Genomic DNA, 19545 nt, shown 5'->3' on the forward strand with positions numbered 1-19545 from the left:
CTCAGTTTCAATTTTATACAGAAATGTCAAGATGTAATTTAATTGCTACTTTATATTATTTTCATCTGTAAAAGTACGAAGTCAACTACAAAGGTTAGTTTCTATAACAAACTTCTAATTGCTGAGATTTTTGAGGACATGCCCTACAACACTTTTATGAGAAACATAGAAAATGAGAAATAAGGATGTTTTGAAAAATTGTACATTCATTGGTTAAACAAGGAATGCCAGCATTTTTGAAGGGAGGAAACGAAATGTGAATTCACTTGCAAGACCTGGTATTTGGTGTTGATTGACCCCCGTCCCCCCCATGAACGTTGTAACAGGCAGCATGTGTGGTAAGGTCCTTGTGAAAATTGGCTGTAATAAATATATTTTCATGCTCCTTTATGAAAAGGTATGTTTTGTACAAATAAGGGATTTAAAGTAAATATCAGTAAGAAATCTACGACGTTATTACAGAATTAGGAGTAAAGAAAGTTGATCATTATGAAATGTGTATTCTTTACATAAATCCTGAAATTTGATGACTTTGCTCTGATTATCATTGAAAATTAAAGGCACTTTCTTTATGACATTTGGTAGCGTTCGTTTGTGACTCGAGCCTTTTCAGTTGGATTATCTATGTGTTGAATGCCTGTGATGAACATACCTCCGTTTATCGGTGATGTCAGTATCAACAGTCAAGTGTCAAATGTCAAAATGGCGGTTGTTCGGGTGAGTTAATAATTCGTGCTGTCATTCATTCAGAAATTTTATTCATACTGTAGTACAACTTTGGATTTTATTTACATGAATGTTGTCTGAAGACGTATAATATTTTTGGTTATGTATCGAAATTTATTTCTTTTGGAAGTTTGCAATACGTTTATTGACACGTAGGCGTAGCCTTCTGGACATGATATTTGTTTAAATTGGCAATAAAATTGCTTTAAATTATTTCGTAAATTGTGTGTTTATTAGTTGCCACCTGTAAACGTTCCATGTCAATTGTTAAGTGTTAATTTTTGGATATTTCAGGTACAAGCACTGTACGATTTTGCGGGGGAACCTGGAACTGCAGAATTGTCAATCACAGCAGGGGAGGTCCTCACTGTAACACGACAAAATGTTGGAGAAGGATGGTGGGAAGGTGTTAATCAGGCAGGGCAAACAGGTCTCTTTCCTGCTGCATATGTGGAGGTGAGGTTATGTGTCATGTTACCATTTACTAGAGTCTGCTAAAAACATTGATTGTTATCCTTTCAGATTAGTTATAATGTAAAACACTCCAATATGTCAGAGTGGCTCTGGAGTGGCCTTAAGAGAAAAAACCAATGTCTGCTGTGTGATTTATTACAGAACAAGAACAGGCTGGTTTGTAATATTGTCATATGTAAATTACCAACTGTAGACTTATAGGCATGACTGTTGTCAGAAAATTACAATATTTTCTTTAAGGTTAAGAGATCTAGAATACTTAAGTTCCCTATCCAGTAACCCACTCACTCCTTAGAGAGTACAGTCTGGTACATGGTTAGATAAGTTTAATGGAAACCATAATATTAGTGGGTCCACAGTGGCCACGCGGTCTGAGGCTTGGGCCTTGTGCCGCTTGGTCTCTGGGACTGTGGGTTCGAATCCTACTCAAGCCATGGATGTTTGCGTGTTTCTGTGTTGTGCTGTCCTGTGTACAGGTAGAGGCCTTGAGATGGGCCAATCCCTCGTCCAAGGAGTCCTACTGAATGTCTATAGATCCAGCCAACGAAAAGTTGGGACCCGCAGTGCTCAGCCACTTGAAGAACGGGTCGTTCCCAGTATCCCAGTATAATACTGTGTTTGCCTTTGTACTTGTTATTCAGTAACACAAGTATTTTAACAAAAATACTATTGCTATGGGCACTATGTTAACCCTGATTTATTTGTAATAAATCAGTTTACAGAGTCTACACATATAGGCAAATCTCTCCTACTACAGTGTCTGGGTCTCTATCACTACACTTGACACACACACGCTTCAGATCACTCGCAATGTCCTTCGAGCCATTCTGGTCCCCAAGCTTGGCGCTCTTCACACACACACACACACACATACACATACACGTCGGCCTGTAGCACCCCACTGGACACACGCTGGCTCCTCAGCTGCCACGGTCCACAAACCTGGTGCTTCTCACATGCGGCCGATCTTCACTCTTCGCTCAGTGCCACATCAGACCGCTCGATGGCTCTGCACTCTTTTCACACTCTTACGCCAGAAACCCCACAAAAGACTCCACTCTTCCACACTCTTTGCTTCTGTTCCACCATCAACTACCAACTATGAACTGACTACACTCAGGAAGGTGACCACCAGTCCCTGTCCTGAGCCAGACAAATTCAGTTTACACCCTCCAAGCCTATTTTCTTAACATCCATTTTAATATTATCTTCTCATCTGTTCCTAACTCCTCCAAGTAGTCTGTTCCCAGCAAACTTTCCAACCAAAATTTTGTATGCATTTCTCATCTCCCTCATGTGCAATGTATGCTCCACCCATTTCACCCTCAGTGATTTGATCATCAGAATCATTAAATAAATCATGAGTGAAAGTACATTCTTTTGTAATTATTGGAATCAGTTGTGGGCACTGCCATTGATTTTTTTTTATTTTTGTGATATCTTATCAGCTGTAGAAGTTACATAATATCACATACAAAATAATGTGATGATATTAATAGTATGGGGGATGAGTCATTTAGGAAATGTTATCTCAGCATTTGACTGGTGCTACCTGACATTGAAAACACTGTCCTTGGAATTATGAAAGAGACTTCTGGGTTTTATTACCTCATGCCCATCCAATTGTCATACTTTTAATCTGTATATATTTTCTGCTTGTTGCCAGCTAAAGTAATTGCTCTTTTCTGTTTTAATAGGTCATGCCAGGTAAAGTGCTGTGGTGGTATGTTAAAATAGGTCACAGTCCAATTCTTTATTCTGAGATCCATTGTTTGATACTGCATTACACAATCATTCACACAGAGTTACTAAATAATCTAAAAACTGAACCATCCCATGTTTTGACCTTGTAGTCTCGATCTCTGTGTATTTTTCCTCAAGGCTTATGATTATTGTTGCATGTATAATCATCTCAGATCTCTATGAAAATTAATGAAAAAACATTCTCAGATGTTGTTTCAGAATTTTTGGTTGAAAACTTAGGAATTTTAATTTTGTCAGTGTTGCTTTCATAGTAGTAATAGAACTAGATTAACAAAACAAATAGTTTGGCTGTTTGTGTGTACTTGTAGGTGGGTACAAACAAAATGCTGGTCTCTACCGGTAAATTAATGTGGGACCATAACTCAAAAGTGTTTAAATTATTTAATAGTTTCATTGTTCATCAGATTTCTTTCCCTTGTGTTTATAAATATACTTACTTTTCATAATATAAAACAGCATGGTATAACAGGTGACTGCAGAGTTATGAAATATTTTACGTTGTTGGTTTATTTGTTTATTGTTCGGTAAATTCATAGTGACTGTATTTTTCAGCAAATGGGTGGATGGATGGATGGATGGATGGATGGATGGATGAATGAATGAATCATCTTGAAAGAAATATTTCGTATGGAATGATTCTTGCAAATCTATTCACTTCTTCTTGAAATTACACATCTAAATTTTAGACTTTCTTCCAGAATTTGCATCTAATATGTTGTCTTCTGTTTAAGTGAAAATTTAAATTAATAATGGATAATTAAAGTTTGTTGTGTTTACTGTGAAAGAGATTTTTGTTTGATGTCCACTGGACAATACCTTTCATAGGAAGTTAAAGGAAGCCAGCCACCTGCAATGCCTCCACCGCCTCTCCCAGAAGCATTTACAGATCCTGCTCAAGAAAGGAGTACAGAACATGAAGCGTGGGGCAGCCAGGGTGATCAACAGCAGCAGCAACAATTAAATTCTCAACAGGTATATTTTTTTCACAGACTGTGATATAATGCATTCCCACACTTGCATATTTAATAAAAGAACATCTCTGTAATTCATAGTTTTTTAGGACGTGGCATGTAAACCTGTTTTAATATTTGAGCCTTGCAATTCCTGAATATTTTTAATGGCTTTAATGGCCATTAAATTCTGGGAAGGTGTGACAACCTCTATTTATTTATTTTTACATAGTTTATTTTAAAATATTGGTAGCTCAGAGTATAGTATCAAATGATTGGATGATTAATGAATAATGAAATGGAATGATTTGGCTATGGCCTAATGTAAGGTACTATTCTAAAAATTGCTGGGAGTGAGTAAGTAAAACCATGAAGAAAATCAGGAAAGCTGTTCACTGGGTTTCTCAGATTATTGATTCGTAAGCTAACAAATGTAAATGAGGAAATGATAACATGAATGAGGTACAGTCCCATCTAACCCCTCGTATTTGAAGGAAAGTTAATGTACTGTTATGGTGGAAGGACTTAGGGGCCAATTAATTGTGAACTCAAACTCGACGTTTTTATTTTGGGTGCGTCAAGTCCTTAATAAAACTTTCTTATTTGTGTCTTAATTTCGTTGAATGTCAGTCTTCAGCTGTGTGTTATATAGAGTCAAATGTCATGTGAATTATGAATTGGGAGGGATTTGGAAGGAAACTGTCATTGTAGGTTTTAAGATGTTATCCCATTTAACCATTGGGACTGAGGAAAACAATGAAGTGCCTCAGTTTTGCTAGCTGTTTTTTGAGTTAAAATTTAATATAAAGCGGAAATTCTGATAACTGCACTGTGATGTTTGGTAAACGAGATTGTCGGTTTTAGTGCTTGGGCTCAGTTGGATAAGAGGCTGAGGATTGTCAGTATTTATTAAAAAAGGATTTGTTAATAACCAAGTTGAAATTATCACTACTTTTCTCATTAGTTGTTGAAGTGTCGTTACTTTTCTTCCTTGGCAGTCCTATGATGGGGGCGATTATTGGGACGATGAATGGGATGATGACTCAGAAGGTGGAGGAGCACAATCGACAATGCAGACAAATAATTCAGCATACACTTCTGGACAGGTGATACCAAAATCAGGCAGCTCTGGTGACATCAGTTCTATAGGTATATATAAATTGCGTAGACTCATAAGGTATGTTTTTATGACAATGAGGGTGATGATATTGTTCGTATAGGTTTTGGTACTATGTAGTCTTGATAGTAGATGCCAGCATTTCAGAGAAATTAAAGCCAAACTAAGTTAGTTGCCGTTTGCTTCATCAAACACGAACGTGTGTAATACTATGTAAAAAGTTAAAAATAATGTTTGCGCTAATAATATAAAAATACCGCAAAAATATGTAGGTACTACAATGATAGTCTGGAAGCTAGGGACTGGTTTCATATGCAGTTACATCCCTGCCTCTAGGAAATGGGGATATTTAGATGTAGAAGCTATTGTTTTGAAGTGTTAAAAACTGGGTTTGTGAAACCAGGAAAACTGTGGTTACTTGAAATTTGTGATAGGTGAGGAGTTATAAAACTGCTTTTAAGTGAAAATAATAGTTCCGTTCTTTTAATTTATTATTTCCACTGTTAATAATTTTATATTAAGTGTTGTAATATTAATTAATGATTTAATAGTTACTTATAATGTAAATACTTTCAACTTTCACCACAGTGAAATAAATATGTGCTATGTAATTACTGGCTTAAATTGTTAAGAGAAATGTAATTATGAATACTTTTATAGGCAAGCCTGATGGCAGAGGAACTGTTGGTCGGAAAAACTTCAACCGGTTTACAACATTTGTTAAATCTGGTGGAGAAAGTTACATTCTTGGTACAGTAAAAGTTTCAGTCAGAGAAGAAGACAAAGTTTATATTTATGTGAGTAGGACTTGTTTATAATCAGATAGTAGTTATGCTTGTTAAAATTAGAAAATATGATTTGTATATCAGTTTTACCATACAGTGGCAACACACCTGATTTACACTTACAAATCCCATCAGTCTAATTGAAGAAGATGATATCGTGACTAAAGGCTTGTGTGATGTTTCAGTCCTTAAACCATTAAAGCCCAGTGGTAAATGTATGTACCACCTGCTATAATAATTACTATCCCTACTTTTTGGTTGGTTTGCCCATAGAATGTATTGATGGGCATTGTACGATTCACAGAATAAACAATGATAGTTTTCTTAAACAGCATTAACAACCCTGATCTTTGTAATGGAAATGTGTTGTTTTCTTTGAGGTAAGGTCTAAATATTTAAATGTTATTTAGATGAGTTTTGGCTTCAAAGGGTTAAAAGATTGTGAACATTCTTTTCTCACATAGGATTTGAGGTTTTCATGGTGGTGAGTCTGAAGATGGCTGTCTTTATTTCTCACAATTCATAATTACTTTTAACACCATCATTATAAGTGCACCTTGTATAGGGCTCAAAACTTTCATTTTAGTTACTTAAAATATAAAAAAAGACTAATAAATTACAGTGAATAATTAATTTCTCTTTTCCATAAGTAGCTGCAGTAAATTATAGCAAGAGTCACGTACAGACAGCACCATGTCAAAACGTGACATCATTCATTCTGTGCACTATGACAGTGCTAATTACTGCCATGACATTAGGAGCAGGCCTTTTACAAATAAAGCCTACTGCGTATGTGTCACAAATTAAAAGTTATTTGTGGCTTTGTGGAAAGTTGATCCATTTGTTTTAATGACTTTGTGTATGTGCACACAGGAAACAGAAAAAGGGATTGTCTGGAACCCGATTACCGAACCCTACTTGTGTATGGTCGCTTCGCCAAAGAAAGAATCCAAGCTGAAGGGTCTTAAAAGCTTTATAGCTTACCAGCTAACTCCATCTGTAAGCAGTATTAAAGCTTGGATTATTTTTTACATTTGTTCAGCAGTAAACAGCTGTGAAGGTTTATATATGTAATGAGCAGCTTTTGCGTCTTTCTTTGTGATTACTAATTGATCTGTTTTCAGTGTGTTGGAACCACTGCTTGAAATACTGCTTAATCCTATTGTCATGTTACTGTGAAATTCAGCTTTAGTGCACACTAAAGAATAATTTTCTCCATTTGTTGCAACATTCAGTTTTACTCCTTGAGCTATAACAGCACATTCTTGTTCCTCTGTATACTACTGCCATCTTGTTTGAAGAATTTTAATTTGTACATAAATATTAGTGGCTGCTGCACTATTGAAAGTGTTATTTTTCATCATGATTTTGACACTTATGGCAACATTTCTCATATTTAACCAGTTAAAAAATTGTAAAATTGTTTTATAAATATAATATTGAGTACTGGTATTTATATTATTTTTATTTATGTATGCACATTGTAGTCTAACCCATTCAAAGAGTTTAGATTTTTACATTAAAATTTCATTCTTTTCGGAAAGCATTGAGAAAATAATGCACAGCAAAAGGGTTAAGCTAATATGTGTAGAGAGAGAATCATTGTTTTATATGTACGTGTATTTTAAAAGGCAATACTGACTGCTAGTTTTGTAGTGTTACTACAGTTAAAAATGAGATATGAATAATTCAGGAACACTACTAATACATGTATGACTTACCTGAGTATATTTTTAGGGCCTGAAGTAGTGTTTAGAATTTTAGTTCAGTATGTTAGATGTGAAAATTGCTTAATTTTACCTGCCACACTACTAAAATTATTATTTTGAATAAATTTGAATAGAAGATTTCAGTCCAACAGTTCTGAAATTGTAGAAAAGGATATGTTATGGGGTCAAACATAAAAATACAAATGAGTAACAGTTTGGTGTATGTGAGTGCACAAGTGCATGTGCACGTGTCTGTACGTATGTGCGCTCATGTGTGGATGCATGCTGACATGCACTTTGAAATAATTAAAAAGTCAGTATGCAGAATGGAAACAAACTTGAATTTTTAATTTTTTTTCCCAGAAGTACTTGGATCAGTAACTAAAATATAGTTAAATTGCAAAACTTTGTAATGAAACTTATGTAATTCATTATGACATAACTACTAACAAAATAAACTGAAAATTTGACATAAAATCATTGAGAACTTTTGTTTTAAAAAAGAACATGCAGTTTTCTTAACTTGTTATGATGCATTAAGCATCACATTTTGGTTGAGTGAACATTTAAGAAGTAAAATAATAAGCCTTTTGAGTTACACAGTTTTTGACAGTTTCTTGTCTTGAACTATTTGCTCGTAAGTTTAAATTACATGTTTCCAATTGCAAATTGACTTGGATCAAAATAAACCTGGTTAATTCATCTTTAACATTGTACTTTTATTGCAGTTTAATAACATTCAAGTTTCAAGAAGATACAAACACTTTGACTGGTTACATGAGAGGCTAGAAGAGAAATTTAGTTTAATTCCCATTCCACCATTACCAGATAAACAGATTTCAGGTAATGATATATATGTATATATATCATATGGAAAAATTACATCTCCGAAACACCTAACAGTATGGATGAATGTAACTTGGTTATAATTTTCTTTTGTTCTGAAATTCTACTAGGTATGGTTTTGAAATAGGATACAAAAAGACTGGTTGTTAACATATCTCCAAATGTAGTTAATATATTGATGTATAATATATGTAATGATAGAACCTCAAATACACATTTTTTATCCTTTGATGTTATATTTTGATGATATATTTGTTAATTCAATCAGTTGCATAATGAAGATGGCTGTCTTCTGGGTTTTTGTGTCATGTAGTCTGGTAGATGTTTACTGACATTTCAGAGCGAGCATCTCTGAAACGTTGGTAAACTTCTGCCAGACTACACGGCACAACAACCCAGAAGACAGCCATCTTCATCCCAGCTACTGTGAGAACCTGAAATGTCACCATTTATATAATGTCTTCTGTCATGCTAATTTTTTGTTTTCTAACAGTTTTTCATTAAGTGACGAAAAGTTTATGTATTTTACTTCAGTCTTGGTTTACTTGTTTATGTTACATTTAAGGTTTGTACACTCACCACCCTACTCCTCTTTCCTAAGATGTTTCCACTTTATGGTGGTCATCTGACAACCAAGGTTCTCCATATATCTCTTCCCACATCTATTCAGTTTCTTCCTGTCTCTTTCTTCTTTTCTAATCAGTTACCATTTTGATCTCCTCTTGGGCATTTTCCTTTAACTTTCATTGGAATTCTGTCTTTATACTTAAAACATGTCCACACTTTACCGTCCTATTCTGTTGCTTGTTATTTTGCCTTTCAAGTTGTTCAGTGTTTAAATTCCCTCTGTTTTTATTTATAATTCTGTCTGTCTTGGTTTTCCCCTGTGTACCTCGTAAAAACCTCATCTGTGCTGCCATTGGTCTACTGATATCTGCATCCAGTAACTTTTAAAGGCCTATTTTCCCTTTTGTAGCCATTTACACTTCCCAGAGTATAACCGTCACTGTTTTTTTTTCTGTCTCAGCCATTACCATGTTGAACTGCATAGGAGACAAAACTGTTTCTTGCCTAAACCCAATAAATGTTTGCAAACTTTGAGATTTTTTTTTATTGAGGACCATACTGTTTGCACATTTATATTCTCTCAGTTGGTCCTTTGTAAGTGTTTGCTGAGTGTAATGCTTTCTAAATTTCCTGTTTGTTCATATTACACACCTTTTCAAAATCAGTGGAAACTGAATGCACCTTTGTCAGATTTCTGTTTTCTTTTCAAACAGCAAAATTGAAATCAGTGAATGATCTGTAATTTCTGAAGCCGTATTATTTCCTCATTTCATTTTCTACTTGTCTTATATAATTATATTTATAATTTGCTTGTATAGTTTTAGACCATGGTTAAGTAATATGTAATCCTTGCATAATTTTTCCAGCTTTCAGAATTTTTGTTGATATTTAATGCTCTCCCATTTCCTTTCGATGTATCATTTTCCTCCCATTGCTGTTTCTACATCTAGCATGCTTATTATTTCGTCATGTTATTCACATAGAGATTTGGACATAAAGTTTGTTTTCAGTCACTTCCAACGTAAGGTTTTGTATATGTTGGTGTTGTCTCTTGTAACCAGAATTTTTAACCTTTATATGCATAAGCTTCCACCCACAGTCTGGTGGTCAGCTGATCCTCCATTAATTTGGTATGGTCTTGATTCCATTGCAAATGAAACATTTCTGACTTGAGATGTAATTCAAGAAGGTGAGATTAGGCCAACAGTCTTCCCTTTTGTACTGGTGTTTACTGATAGTGTTGGGTTACAGTATATTCTGCAAACCTGTGTTCTGCATTCAAAGTCCGAGGGTTCTTAAAAGTATTTGTCTGTGCTAATAACTGTTCACTGCATGTACATCAAGAAATGCTAATCTTTTGCCAGTGCTAATTGAGTGCATTTTTCAGATGGACTGGCAACTAGAGCCTCCTTATGGTAGAGACTCCTTTAACATTATGTTCATTTTAATGATTTGTACTGATCACCACTGTTTGCAGGTAGGTACGAGGAACAGTTCATAGAGCATCGAAGGGCCCAGCTGCAAGCATTTGTTGACTCAGTTTGTCGACATCCGGTACTCTCTCAGTGTGAGGTCTGGCAACACTTCATAGCTTGTACTGATGAGAAACGGTGGAAAGCTGGCAAAAGGAAAGCAGAAAAAGATGAACTAGTGGGAGCAAACTATTTCATAACACTTCAAGCACCTGAACAACCTCTGGATATTGGAAACCTGTACGTATAACACGTTGAGAACCAGAATAGTCTTGCAACTAGGCTTCATCAACTTGAGATTCTCTGTTGAAAGAGATTGAAAAATAACTTTAATATCTCTTTAGTGAACAGGAAACAGACAAATGTTCTAAATTCATTCATGGAATGGATGGAGCTATAAAAATCCTAATGGCAACAGCAGCTGACCAAACAAAGAAACACCAAGGACTGTATAAGAGGGAATATCAGAGAATTGGACATGCTTTCTCAGCACTGGGTATGGCTTTCAGGGAAGATGACTCAACAGGTAAATTATGAATGATGAATCTTTACAATTCAGAATATTAATGTATTTTCGGCCTTTATTTGTACTGCAAAGTAATTTTAGAAAATTTATTTTTGAAATGGATTGGAACTCAAGTCTTCTACAGCTATAATATATGTGAGATTATTGTTACTGCCAGATTATCACTTTTAAGAATTATAACATAACTGGTTTATTTTAACCCCTTTAATTCTTTTCTGTATGGAACCTGTCTATTTCACATAATTGGAAGATGTACTGGGTTAACCATGTACATAATTCTCATCTGCAGAATGTTGGGTCATCCTACCCAATATGTCATGTGTGGTGATCTAGACATATCATTCTCTTCATGATCTCAGAATAAACGTGGAACATCAAATTTAAGAAACGGTTTTGACGTTTCGTGTTCTCATGGCACCAAGTATGAAGATGACAGCCTTCTGGGATATTGCGCCATATAGAAGTTGACCGACGTTTTGGAGGCAGTAAGCACTTCTGAAATGTTGGTAAAGGTTTACATGACTACACATTGCAGTATTCCAGAAGACTCATCTTCATAGAAACCAAACAGTTTATTCCATGACACAAAGGGAAAATACAGTGAAACCTCTATCCATCGTTCCCGGAACTATCGTTTTCCCGGATGCATCGTCCGTTTTGTTCGGTCCCGAATACATCCCATATAAAATAATGTTACATTTTCCCGCTTCTATCGTTCCTCGAACTATCGTTTTATCGCATCGATCGTTCAAAAATCTTAGTCCCGGCCCACAATTTTCCCGCAATGATCGTTTCTGAGAATTTAAAATGCTGGGTTTAGAGATAAATTAATACCGAAAGACGCACAATGTTTTTGGAATACGCAGTAGCCGTGACCTGTTATGTCGCCCAACCAGCACATTCTTTTGGAATGAGGGTCAGCGGTGCAGGGGTGATAGTTGGAGTGAATGGCGGTGCCCATTGTCAGAAATTTTACGATTTTAATTAGGGTGCACTCATATTTCGTTCCAGCGATGCCAGATGGCATGTGCAGTGTGAATTTCTTCACAAATGCTTTTATTACAAGTACAAAGGAAAGGCTGGCGGCACTTTTCATTCTTCTGGTTCATCTCGTTTCCAGCGGTTCAGGGTCTTCTACAGCTATGTTTCGTTGAGTTCGGCAGTAATAGTATTTCCATTCTTCCTGTTATTGTCCGCAAAGGGGGTTGGAGCGGTGAGGAAGAGGAAGACGACGAATGCGAGCCCGAAGCTTTGCCGAGTTTTGCCGAAGCACACGCTGCATTGGCGAAAGTGAAGTCGTTCTTTTATGCGCTTAATATTAGTGAACGTGACGAGGAAAACATTTTGAACGTGGAAAGTGCTCTGTTTGGTCTAAAACGTAAAGTTTCGACAAACCAGTTGTCCATTAAAGACTTTTTTGGTAAAAAGAAGTAACTTTGAAAGAGAAACATTGTTTTTTTTTTAATTTTTAATGCTTTCCCGCATCTATCGTTTTCCCGCATTCATCGTTTTTATTTCCCACCCCCGCCGAAAACGATGCATCGAGGTTTCACTGTAGTTTTTATTGCAACTAAATCTTTGTTTTCAAATTATGTTCTTTAAATTATAGATGTCAGATATTTGTTGTTGCTTATAATCACTTGCATGTTTCAGAAAATGCAAGACAAAATTTAACAGAAGCTGTCAGAGTAACAGGTAATACATACCACGAAATTGGAAAACTCTTTGAAGATCAACCTAAACTAGATTGGGAGCCATTGGGAGATGTTCTTCATTTGTATAAGGGAATCATTTCTTCATTTCCTGATATCCTAACAGTACATAAAGTAAGTGAAATTTAGTCTTATTTAATTTTTTTACATTGTTAATGAAATGCTTGTTATTGTTTATTTCAAAAACATGCTGGCCCATCTACTTTCTATAATTCTGAAGATCAGCTATACAAAAAATTGGGGGGGATAACATTTCCATTTTTGTATGGGGGGGTGTCTCTTACTTTTATGGAAAACAAATTACTTTTTAGATGATTTCCCGTATAGTATGTGTTTCTAAATAGAAATATGATTAGAAGCAAGTCTTTAATATGTCCTTCCTATCCAGTCAGTTTGTTACTATGTATACAAGTATTTGAATTAACACTTGTTATTTAAATTGTCTCTTTTTAAATTATTATAGGGTTCACTTCAGAAACGTAAGGAATGTGAAAAGTTAGCTGGTGACCACAAGATGGAATCATCACAGTTGTCAGATGTGGTACGCCGTACTGATGTGATTTCATATGCACTCCTTGCTGAGATCAACCACTTCCATACCGAACGAGCTGTTGACTTCAGACTAGCCATGCAGAACTACCTCAGAGAACAGATTTCATTCTACCAAAAGGTATATAAATTATTTGCTGCAAAACAATTTTGTTCATTTGCAAAAGTGAGGCCCATTAAATTGTATGGTGCTAAGTTGTGGAGACATATTCCTTTGTCTTGTACAAAGGAAAGAGCTTCATTTAGGTCTTGGTGTCCGCATGTTTGATGCCAGATGCATGTGCATTTTCTGTAACTAGGAAAGTATTTGGTAAAACTGCGCTAAAGTAAAAATGACGTATCAAAGTTGTATAAAATATTTTGGAAATTATTTTCATTTTACTGAGTTAAGTTTTGTTTCTTATAGTTGCTGATACTTTGTCAAATCATATATGTTTGCAGCTAATTGTTAGTATAACATAAAACAGTCAAGAAAGAAAAGGATTCTCGTTTCACTGTGTCTTTCTTATATTTTATTTAAGAACATGCCATAGTAAGCAAAGAATACTGGAAAATTGTTGAGGAGTAAAGTTTTTGTTGATTCGCCGTAGTAGGATGCAACAAATTGAGAGAAGCAAACATGTAATATATGTAGGATTTGAGATTTTCATGGCAGTGGGTCTGAAGATGGCTTCCTTCTGGGTTTTAACACCATGTAGTCTGGTAGAAGTTTCTACCAACGTTTCAGAGGTCCTTGCTGTCTCCATCATCAGGGCAATGACTCAACTTATACTACAGTATTATATGTGTAAGATGACATTAAATTAATGCATAATGTTCATTAAAACAGGTACACTGATCCATTTATTCTGTACAGTTTGCTAGCTGTAATGATCACATATGTTGTTGAAAGAGACAGAAATATGACACTTCTCTCTTCTGTAAAGGTGCAATGTCCCCAAGGGAAAGAAAATATGTTTTCTACTTTAATCCCTTCTTTTACGTGTTACAGATTGTTGATAATCTGCAAGTTGCCCTAGAGAAGTATAATTAATATGAGAGATAATGTTGGCAGCTTGAAACTGTTGGCTGGTAAGACTAAATACATGATGGTGCCAAGAACTGAACTGAACTGATTCAATCATATATTAGTGTGTGTTAGATATGTAAGTTGAAGCTAAAGAAAAGAAGAGAAGTTTTTACAGCAGCTCTTAATTCTGCACATAAGTCATATTTAAGCTGAGTGGAATGTTTTGGCTTTTTCTTTTTTGTATTCCTGGAATTCTTGCTGCAAAGTGTGGTTATTTAAATTTCATATTTACATCTTTTTTTAAAAAAACACATGTAACAGAACAGCAGAACAAAGTTACATTTTGGGTCATTACTTTAACAGACAATGAAGTATTGTTGAACAGGGGATGCAGATTCTGTAATTTAGCAGGGGTTGAAGATTGTGTGTAGAATTCAGCATCCAGGTACATTTCACCACAAGATGAATTCAGTATTGATTTCTGGTGTGTCAGTTACCTGTGTAACGTTTTAATCAGATTGTTTTGATGCATGAAGGAACATTTAAATGATGGTTATGCTTACTATCTTGGTTTGAATAGTAAATGTGGTTGCCTGCATACCAAATGTGGAAATCTGTGAAAATTTTATTTATTTCATATTACATTCCATCATTAGCTTCTTAATTTAAATTATGAGCTTATACATATCACAAAGTGTAATAGGGAGAGATTAGACTAGTATTTTGAAAGTGGAATTTGAGATCTTTATGGCTATGTGAATTTAGATGGTGGTGATGATTGTCTGGGTTATGGTGCCATGTCTTGTGTTCGTACTCCAGTGTTACAGACGAAGATACTCCAAAAATGTTGTGTACAACTAGAAGACCACAGCTCCTGCAGATTATAGTTCTTTTATGTTCAGCAAACACTTGAAAATTGTGTGTTAAAACCAGACTGGTATCTTCTTTATTAATCAGCAAATGTTGGAAATATTTTTGTAATTTATTGTCCATCTGTCTAAGCCTATTAGAATTGTGGCTCACTGGTGGGGTTTTAGCAGCTGTACCAAAAATTTTGCTTTGATTGGCTTTTATGTTACAAGTCCTATACATGTTTCTGTATGTTGTACATTTCTTTGTCATGAATAATTTGATCCGTATTTATTGGCCCATGGTAGTTGTAAATATTTAATTACTTTTATTTATACTTCTGTATTTTCTACCATTTTCTGAACTGTGCAAAACTTCTCAAATAAATATGAAGGTACCGTATTTTAAAGGTAAGTACTTGTATCACAGTATCACACATGTTGATAGTTTATTTGTATAATTTACAAATTACCTGTGTAATATCTTATCTTATAATTCAATTCTAAAAGGTTCTGATGATGGTGGATTACATTTAAAATTATTTGCTATCTGCACTTTTTCCGTCATCTTTGTTTAAAAGAAAAACCACAAATTTTCTGAAACTGGCTCTGTTTCCGTCTTCAGGCAAGAGGGAAGGTACCTGGTCCAGTGATGGAGACTAACTCTTTCTGGCAGACCCAACAGAGTAGGTACCTTCCCTCTCGTCTGAGGACAGAAACAGCCAGTTTCCGAAACATGGTTTTTCTTTTAAACAAAGATGATGGAAAAAGTCCAGATAGCAAATAATTTTAAGTGTAATCTTATTTTGTGTTATACAAGTGGAAAATTACGTAAAAACTGAAGCTGAGGTATTTTATGTGAATTAGAGATAAAGCTTAATGTAACAATTTCTTTACTGTCACTGAAGCGTATGATCAGATGATATCCAACTGTTCAACATCGACGTACTTGCATAAATGGCCACATGCTTGTGACATGAGTGTGTCTACCAATGTTGCACTAAAGCTATGGAGCATAGAGATACCTGTACACTGTGCTATTTTGTAACATGCTAATTCCCTGAAGGAAGAATGTGGAATAGGATCATTGTGTATCTGCATGATTCATAGTCACCTTACTCAGCAATCACTAGAGATCTTCTAGTGTAAGTAATGACACTACATATCATAATTCATGGGACATGTACTGAAAATGCACACTTTGAATCAGGCTATCATCAGAAGGCCTGCTGTTATTAATTGCAAAACAGAAATAAGATTTTTCAGAAAATACAGCAAAATTTCAATGAATTTGCCTCATGTAAGTTTTGAGGGTCTCATGGTGGTGGTGGGAACCTCATATCTTACATTCCTTTTCCAGTACAAATTGAAACATATAGCAATGAATGGAGCAAATGGTGAATTGTATTTCCTTCCATTGGTCATTCACTTAATTCTGGAGACAGGACACTAGCTATATCAATACAGTGGGTGGGTTATCCTTATCACATTGTCTGTTCTTATGTATTTCTTCACTGCTTTTGCACCACCTTAAGATCCTTATGTACTATATCATTGAACTATTCTGTTCCATTTGATTTCAGTTTCTTATTCAATCACTAATGACCTGGTACCTTATAACTCAAACAACCATTCCAGTACATACTTTCATTCTGGTATTTGGATTTAATTTACCAGTTGTGTATATTAATATTTTACATAAATTGTTCTTTCAGTGCTATGTTAGGAACTGAATGTGTATAGTTTTTCTGATTGTTCTAGTCTGTAAATAAATAAGCTTTGTTTATATGATTTGAATAATGAAGTTGCTGGATCCAGGGGAAGGTTAAGGATGCAAGTGACTGGTACAGTTGAGAGGACAATTTCATCATTCTCAGTCCTATGAGTGGTTAAATAGTGTACTAGGGTGACAGAACCAAAATACAAAGATGGTTTATAATGCGAAAAGGATAACATGGAGTATATTTTTTTGTGCTTACCATTGGAACTGCTTTCGACTGGGCAATGTTTATTGTGTAAAAAGTCAGGACATGTCTGCTTTGAAGGTATGTATGTTCCATTTATGTGTATCCTTAGAAATATGGTATTATGTTCCAGTATCTAATTGCAATTCTTTGTGTACTGATTTTCTTTCAGTAAGTGTGTCTTTAAGTTATAGATGTACGTGACACTTGGCCATCATGAGAAATCTAGATAAAGATTTTAGAAAAAAATGTCTTGATATTTCAGAGCTTTCACAGTATGTATTTCAAGTGCATTAGTATGGCCAACACTGACTCTAGTGTTGTTAACACGATAAATCATATTTTTTTACATACAGATGTTTTTTATGCAAACTACAAAATTATATCTGTGTTACGGTATGCATATTGTGTTAATTTTAATAGAATGCTTTGCAAGACCTGGAAGTTTATGACTTATGTCAATGAATTTCTGAGCAAGTCAGAATGCCCCTTACCAGATTTCTGAAGCTGATTTCTAGTCGCTATGTTTAAATTTGACCCTGGTTATTTTATTGTAAACTTAATTACCGTTTTGGAATTAGTTGAATTAAATCTTGAAGATTTTATGCAGAGTTCATGTCAAATGAAACTGAGATTGGAGTCCCGAAGTATTGACACTTTTATTTCTTAAAAAAAGAAACTAGGAATTATATCATGTTCTGAAAAATTCCCGTTTGATGAAATATTGGTCAGATTATTTAAATATGTAAAAAAAACAATTTATTATTTACTTGTGTCATGTTATTGTAAACTGTGTTACATTATTGTATATTAAATGTAAGAATCTGTTGACATTTATAACCAGGGACCTATCTTTGCTAGGTGTATGAAAGAGCAGTTCTATCAGAAAAGTGAAGTTTACAGTTAAAGTAGGAATTCTGATTGGTTTTCAAGACTTGTTTTCACAGTATTTACAGAGAATAGAGAGTGACAAAGAAACCGGACCTAATGCGTGGTTGATTAATGCTGGTTCCTTTTTTGTAACTTTGTAACCTTGTAATTGCTGTTAAAATTTTGTATGTTGCAGTACTTGTTATATTATTTATATGATATTCATATTTGTATGTGGTCATGAACAACTTTATTTGAACATTATTGTAATTATATTATTTTCAGATGTTTCCATTGCAGTTAGTTGCTTCCTTGCATTTTTAGTGGTATGTACAATTTTTGTAATGATTATAAGATTCTAAAATTGAATGCAATGACGAGTCTGATATTAGTGTGTAGTGTTTCTGGCCATAACAATTTATTACTCATGGTCCAAGCTTTTGATCTTGTCTTTTCAGTTCATGTAGAATGTACCAAATATGTCGTGTTATCCGTTTCGGATTTAGTAAGCACAGTTGTTTATCTTTATTTTGTTACTTTTTTGATAGTTTCTCCTGTATTTTAAGTTTCAGAAATCACTGCTACCTGTAATTTGAAGAAATGTTTGGATTGAACATCATTAATGGTCTTGCATAAGTCAGTAATTTAGCAGTGAAATGGAAGAAACATTTGTCTGAAAGACACAAGTAAGCATTAATCTTATAGCTTTACTTATTGATATGGTAAGATAATTGCTGTCTGTTGAGTTTTGTGTACAGAGAATAATGTTTTGTTTGGGTGTATGCATGGTACCAAGAATTATTTGCATTCTGAAAATAATCTAGTTCAAATTATTGGGACTAACAATTTGACTTCCATGATAGGAGTAATAGCAAAGGTTACCAGAATCGAGTTATATTCAAAATGACAGGTAATTTAAGAATGCTGCGCAAATACAAATTATGAATTTAAATCTGTTATGTTTGTTCATTTGTACCCAGTATCAGTTGGGTGGCTGGTAATGCAACCACCAATTTAAGAAAGATTTTATGTTTTTTTTATAAATTACTTAGAATTTGAGGGAAAACATAAAATTAGTTTTGGAATAAACTGCAAGTGTTAGGAAATGTGTTGCACACTGAGTGTCTTATGCCTGTTTTGTTTCAAAACACAAATTTGTATCCATATAAATAACTTGCTTTAGCTCCCTAACGTCCACAAATGGAAACAATAAAATGGGACTTTGTTAAAATATGAAGAATTACTTACAAGCTGAATGTATGCTTAATATTCCAAATTGTTGTACCTGGATGAACACTTTTCAGAAAGTTGTTATCCATCACATAAATTAATAGTTTGCCTAACTTTTCTCCCTTATCTCACTAGTTTTGTCAAAACCTAAAGGGACATTCTCACACTGGTAACTGGCTTCATATTTTGACTGCCACCATTATACACTGGATTGGAGGTCTCTTCGCCTGTAGATCCATACTAGACGTGGTGGCATAAAAAGCAAGACATTTCTTGATTAGCTGAGCAACTGTTTGCTTTCCATGGAATTAGTTTGTTAAAGAAATAATCCTGGGCGAACAAATATGTGATGAGAGTATATGAATTTCAGTAAAACTGGACGTATTCTTTTATGAGGGGGGAGGATACAACCCAGCATGAACATATA

At 34.7% G+C, this 19545-nt stretch overlaps 1 protein-coding gene across 1 annotated transcript; it reads left to right on the forward strand.

Annotated features, from left to right (window-relative positions):
* Positions 1-623: 623 nt before the first annotated feature.
* Positions 624-14819, forward strand: SH3PX1 (sorting nexin 33-like protein SH3PX1). Its single transcript, XM_022071531.2, has 12 exons — positions 624-717; positions 1021-1182; positions 3790-3936; positions 4913-5063; positions 5692-5828; positions 6690-6815; positions 8254-8368; positions 10416-10650; positions 10755-10936; positions 12590-12762; positions 13112-13318; positions 14189-14819. Exons 1-12 carry the CDS (start codon positions 634-636, stop codon positions 14228-14230), a joined length of 1761 nt encoding a protein of 586 aa, XP_021927223.1. The 5' UTR covers positions 624-633; the 3' UTR covers positions 14231-14819.
* Positions 14820-19545: the final 4726 nt, after the last annotated feature.

This window comes from Zootermopsis nevadensis, unplaced genomic scaffold, assembly GCF_977971745.1.
Source record: "Zootermopsis nevadensis isolate Lab colony 2312 unplaced genomic scaffold, Znev_1.0 Znev_ptg000025l, whole genome shotgun sequence".
NCBI lineage: Eukaryota > Metazoa > Arthropoda > Insecta > Blattodea > Termopsidae > Zootermopsis > Zootermopsis nevadensis.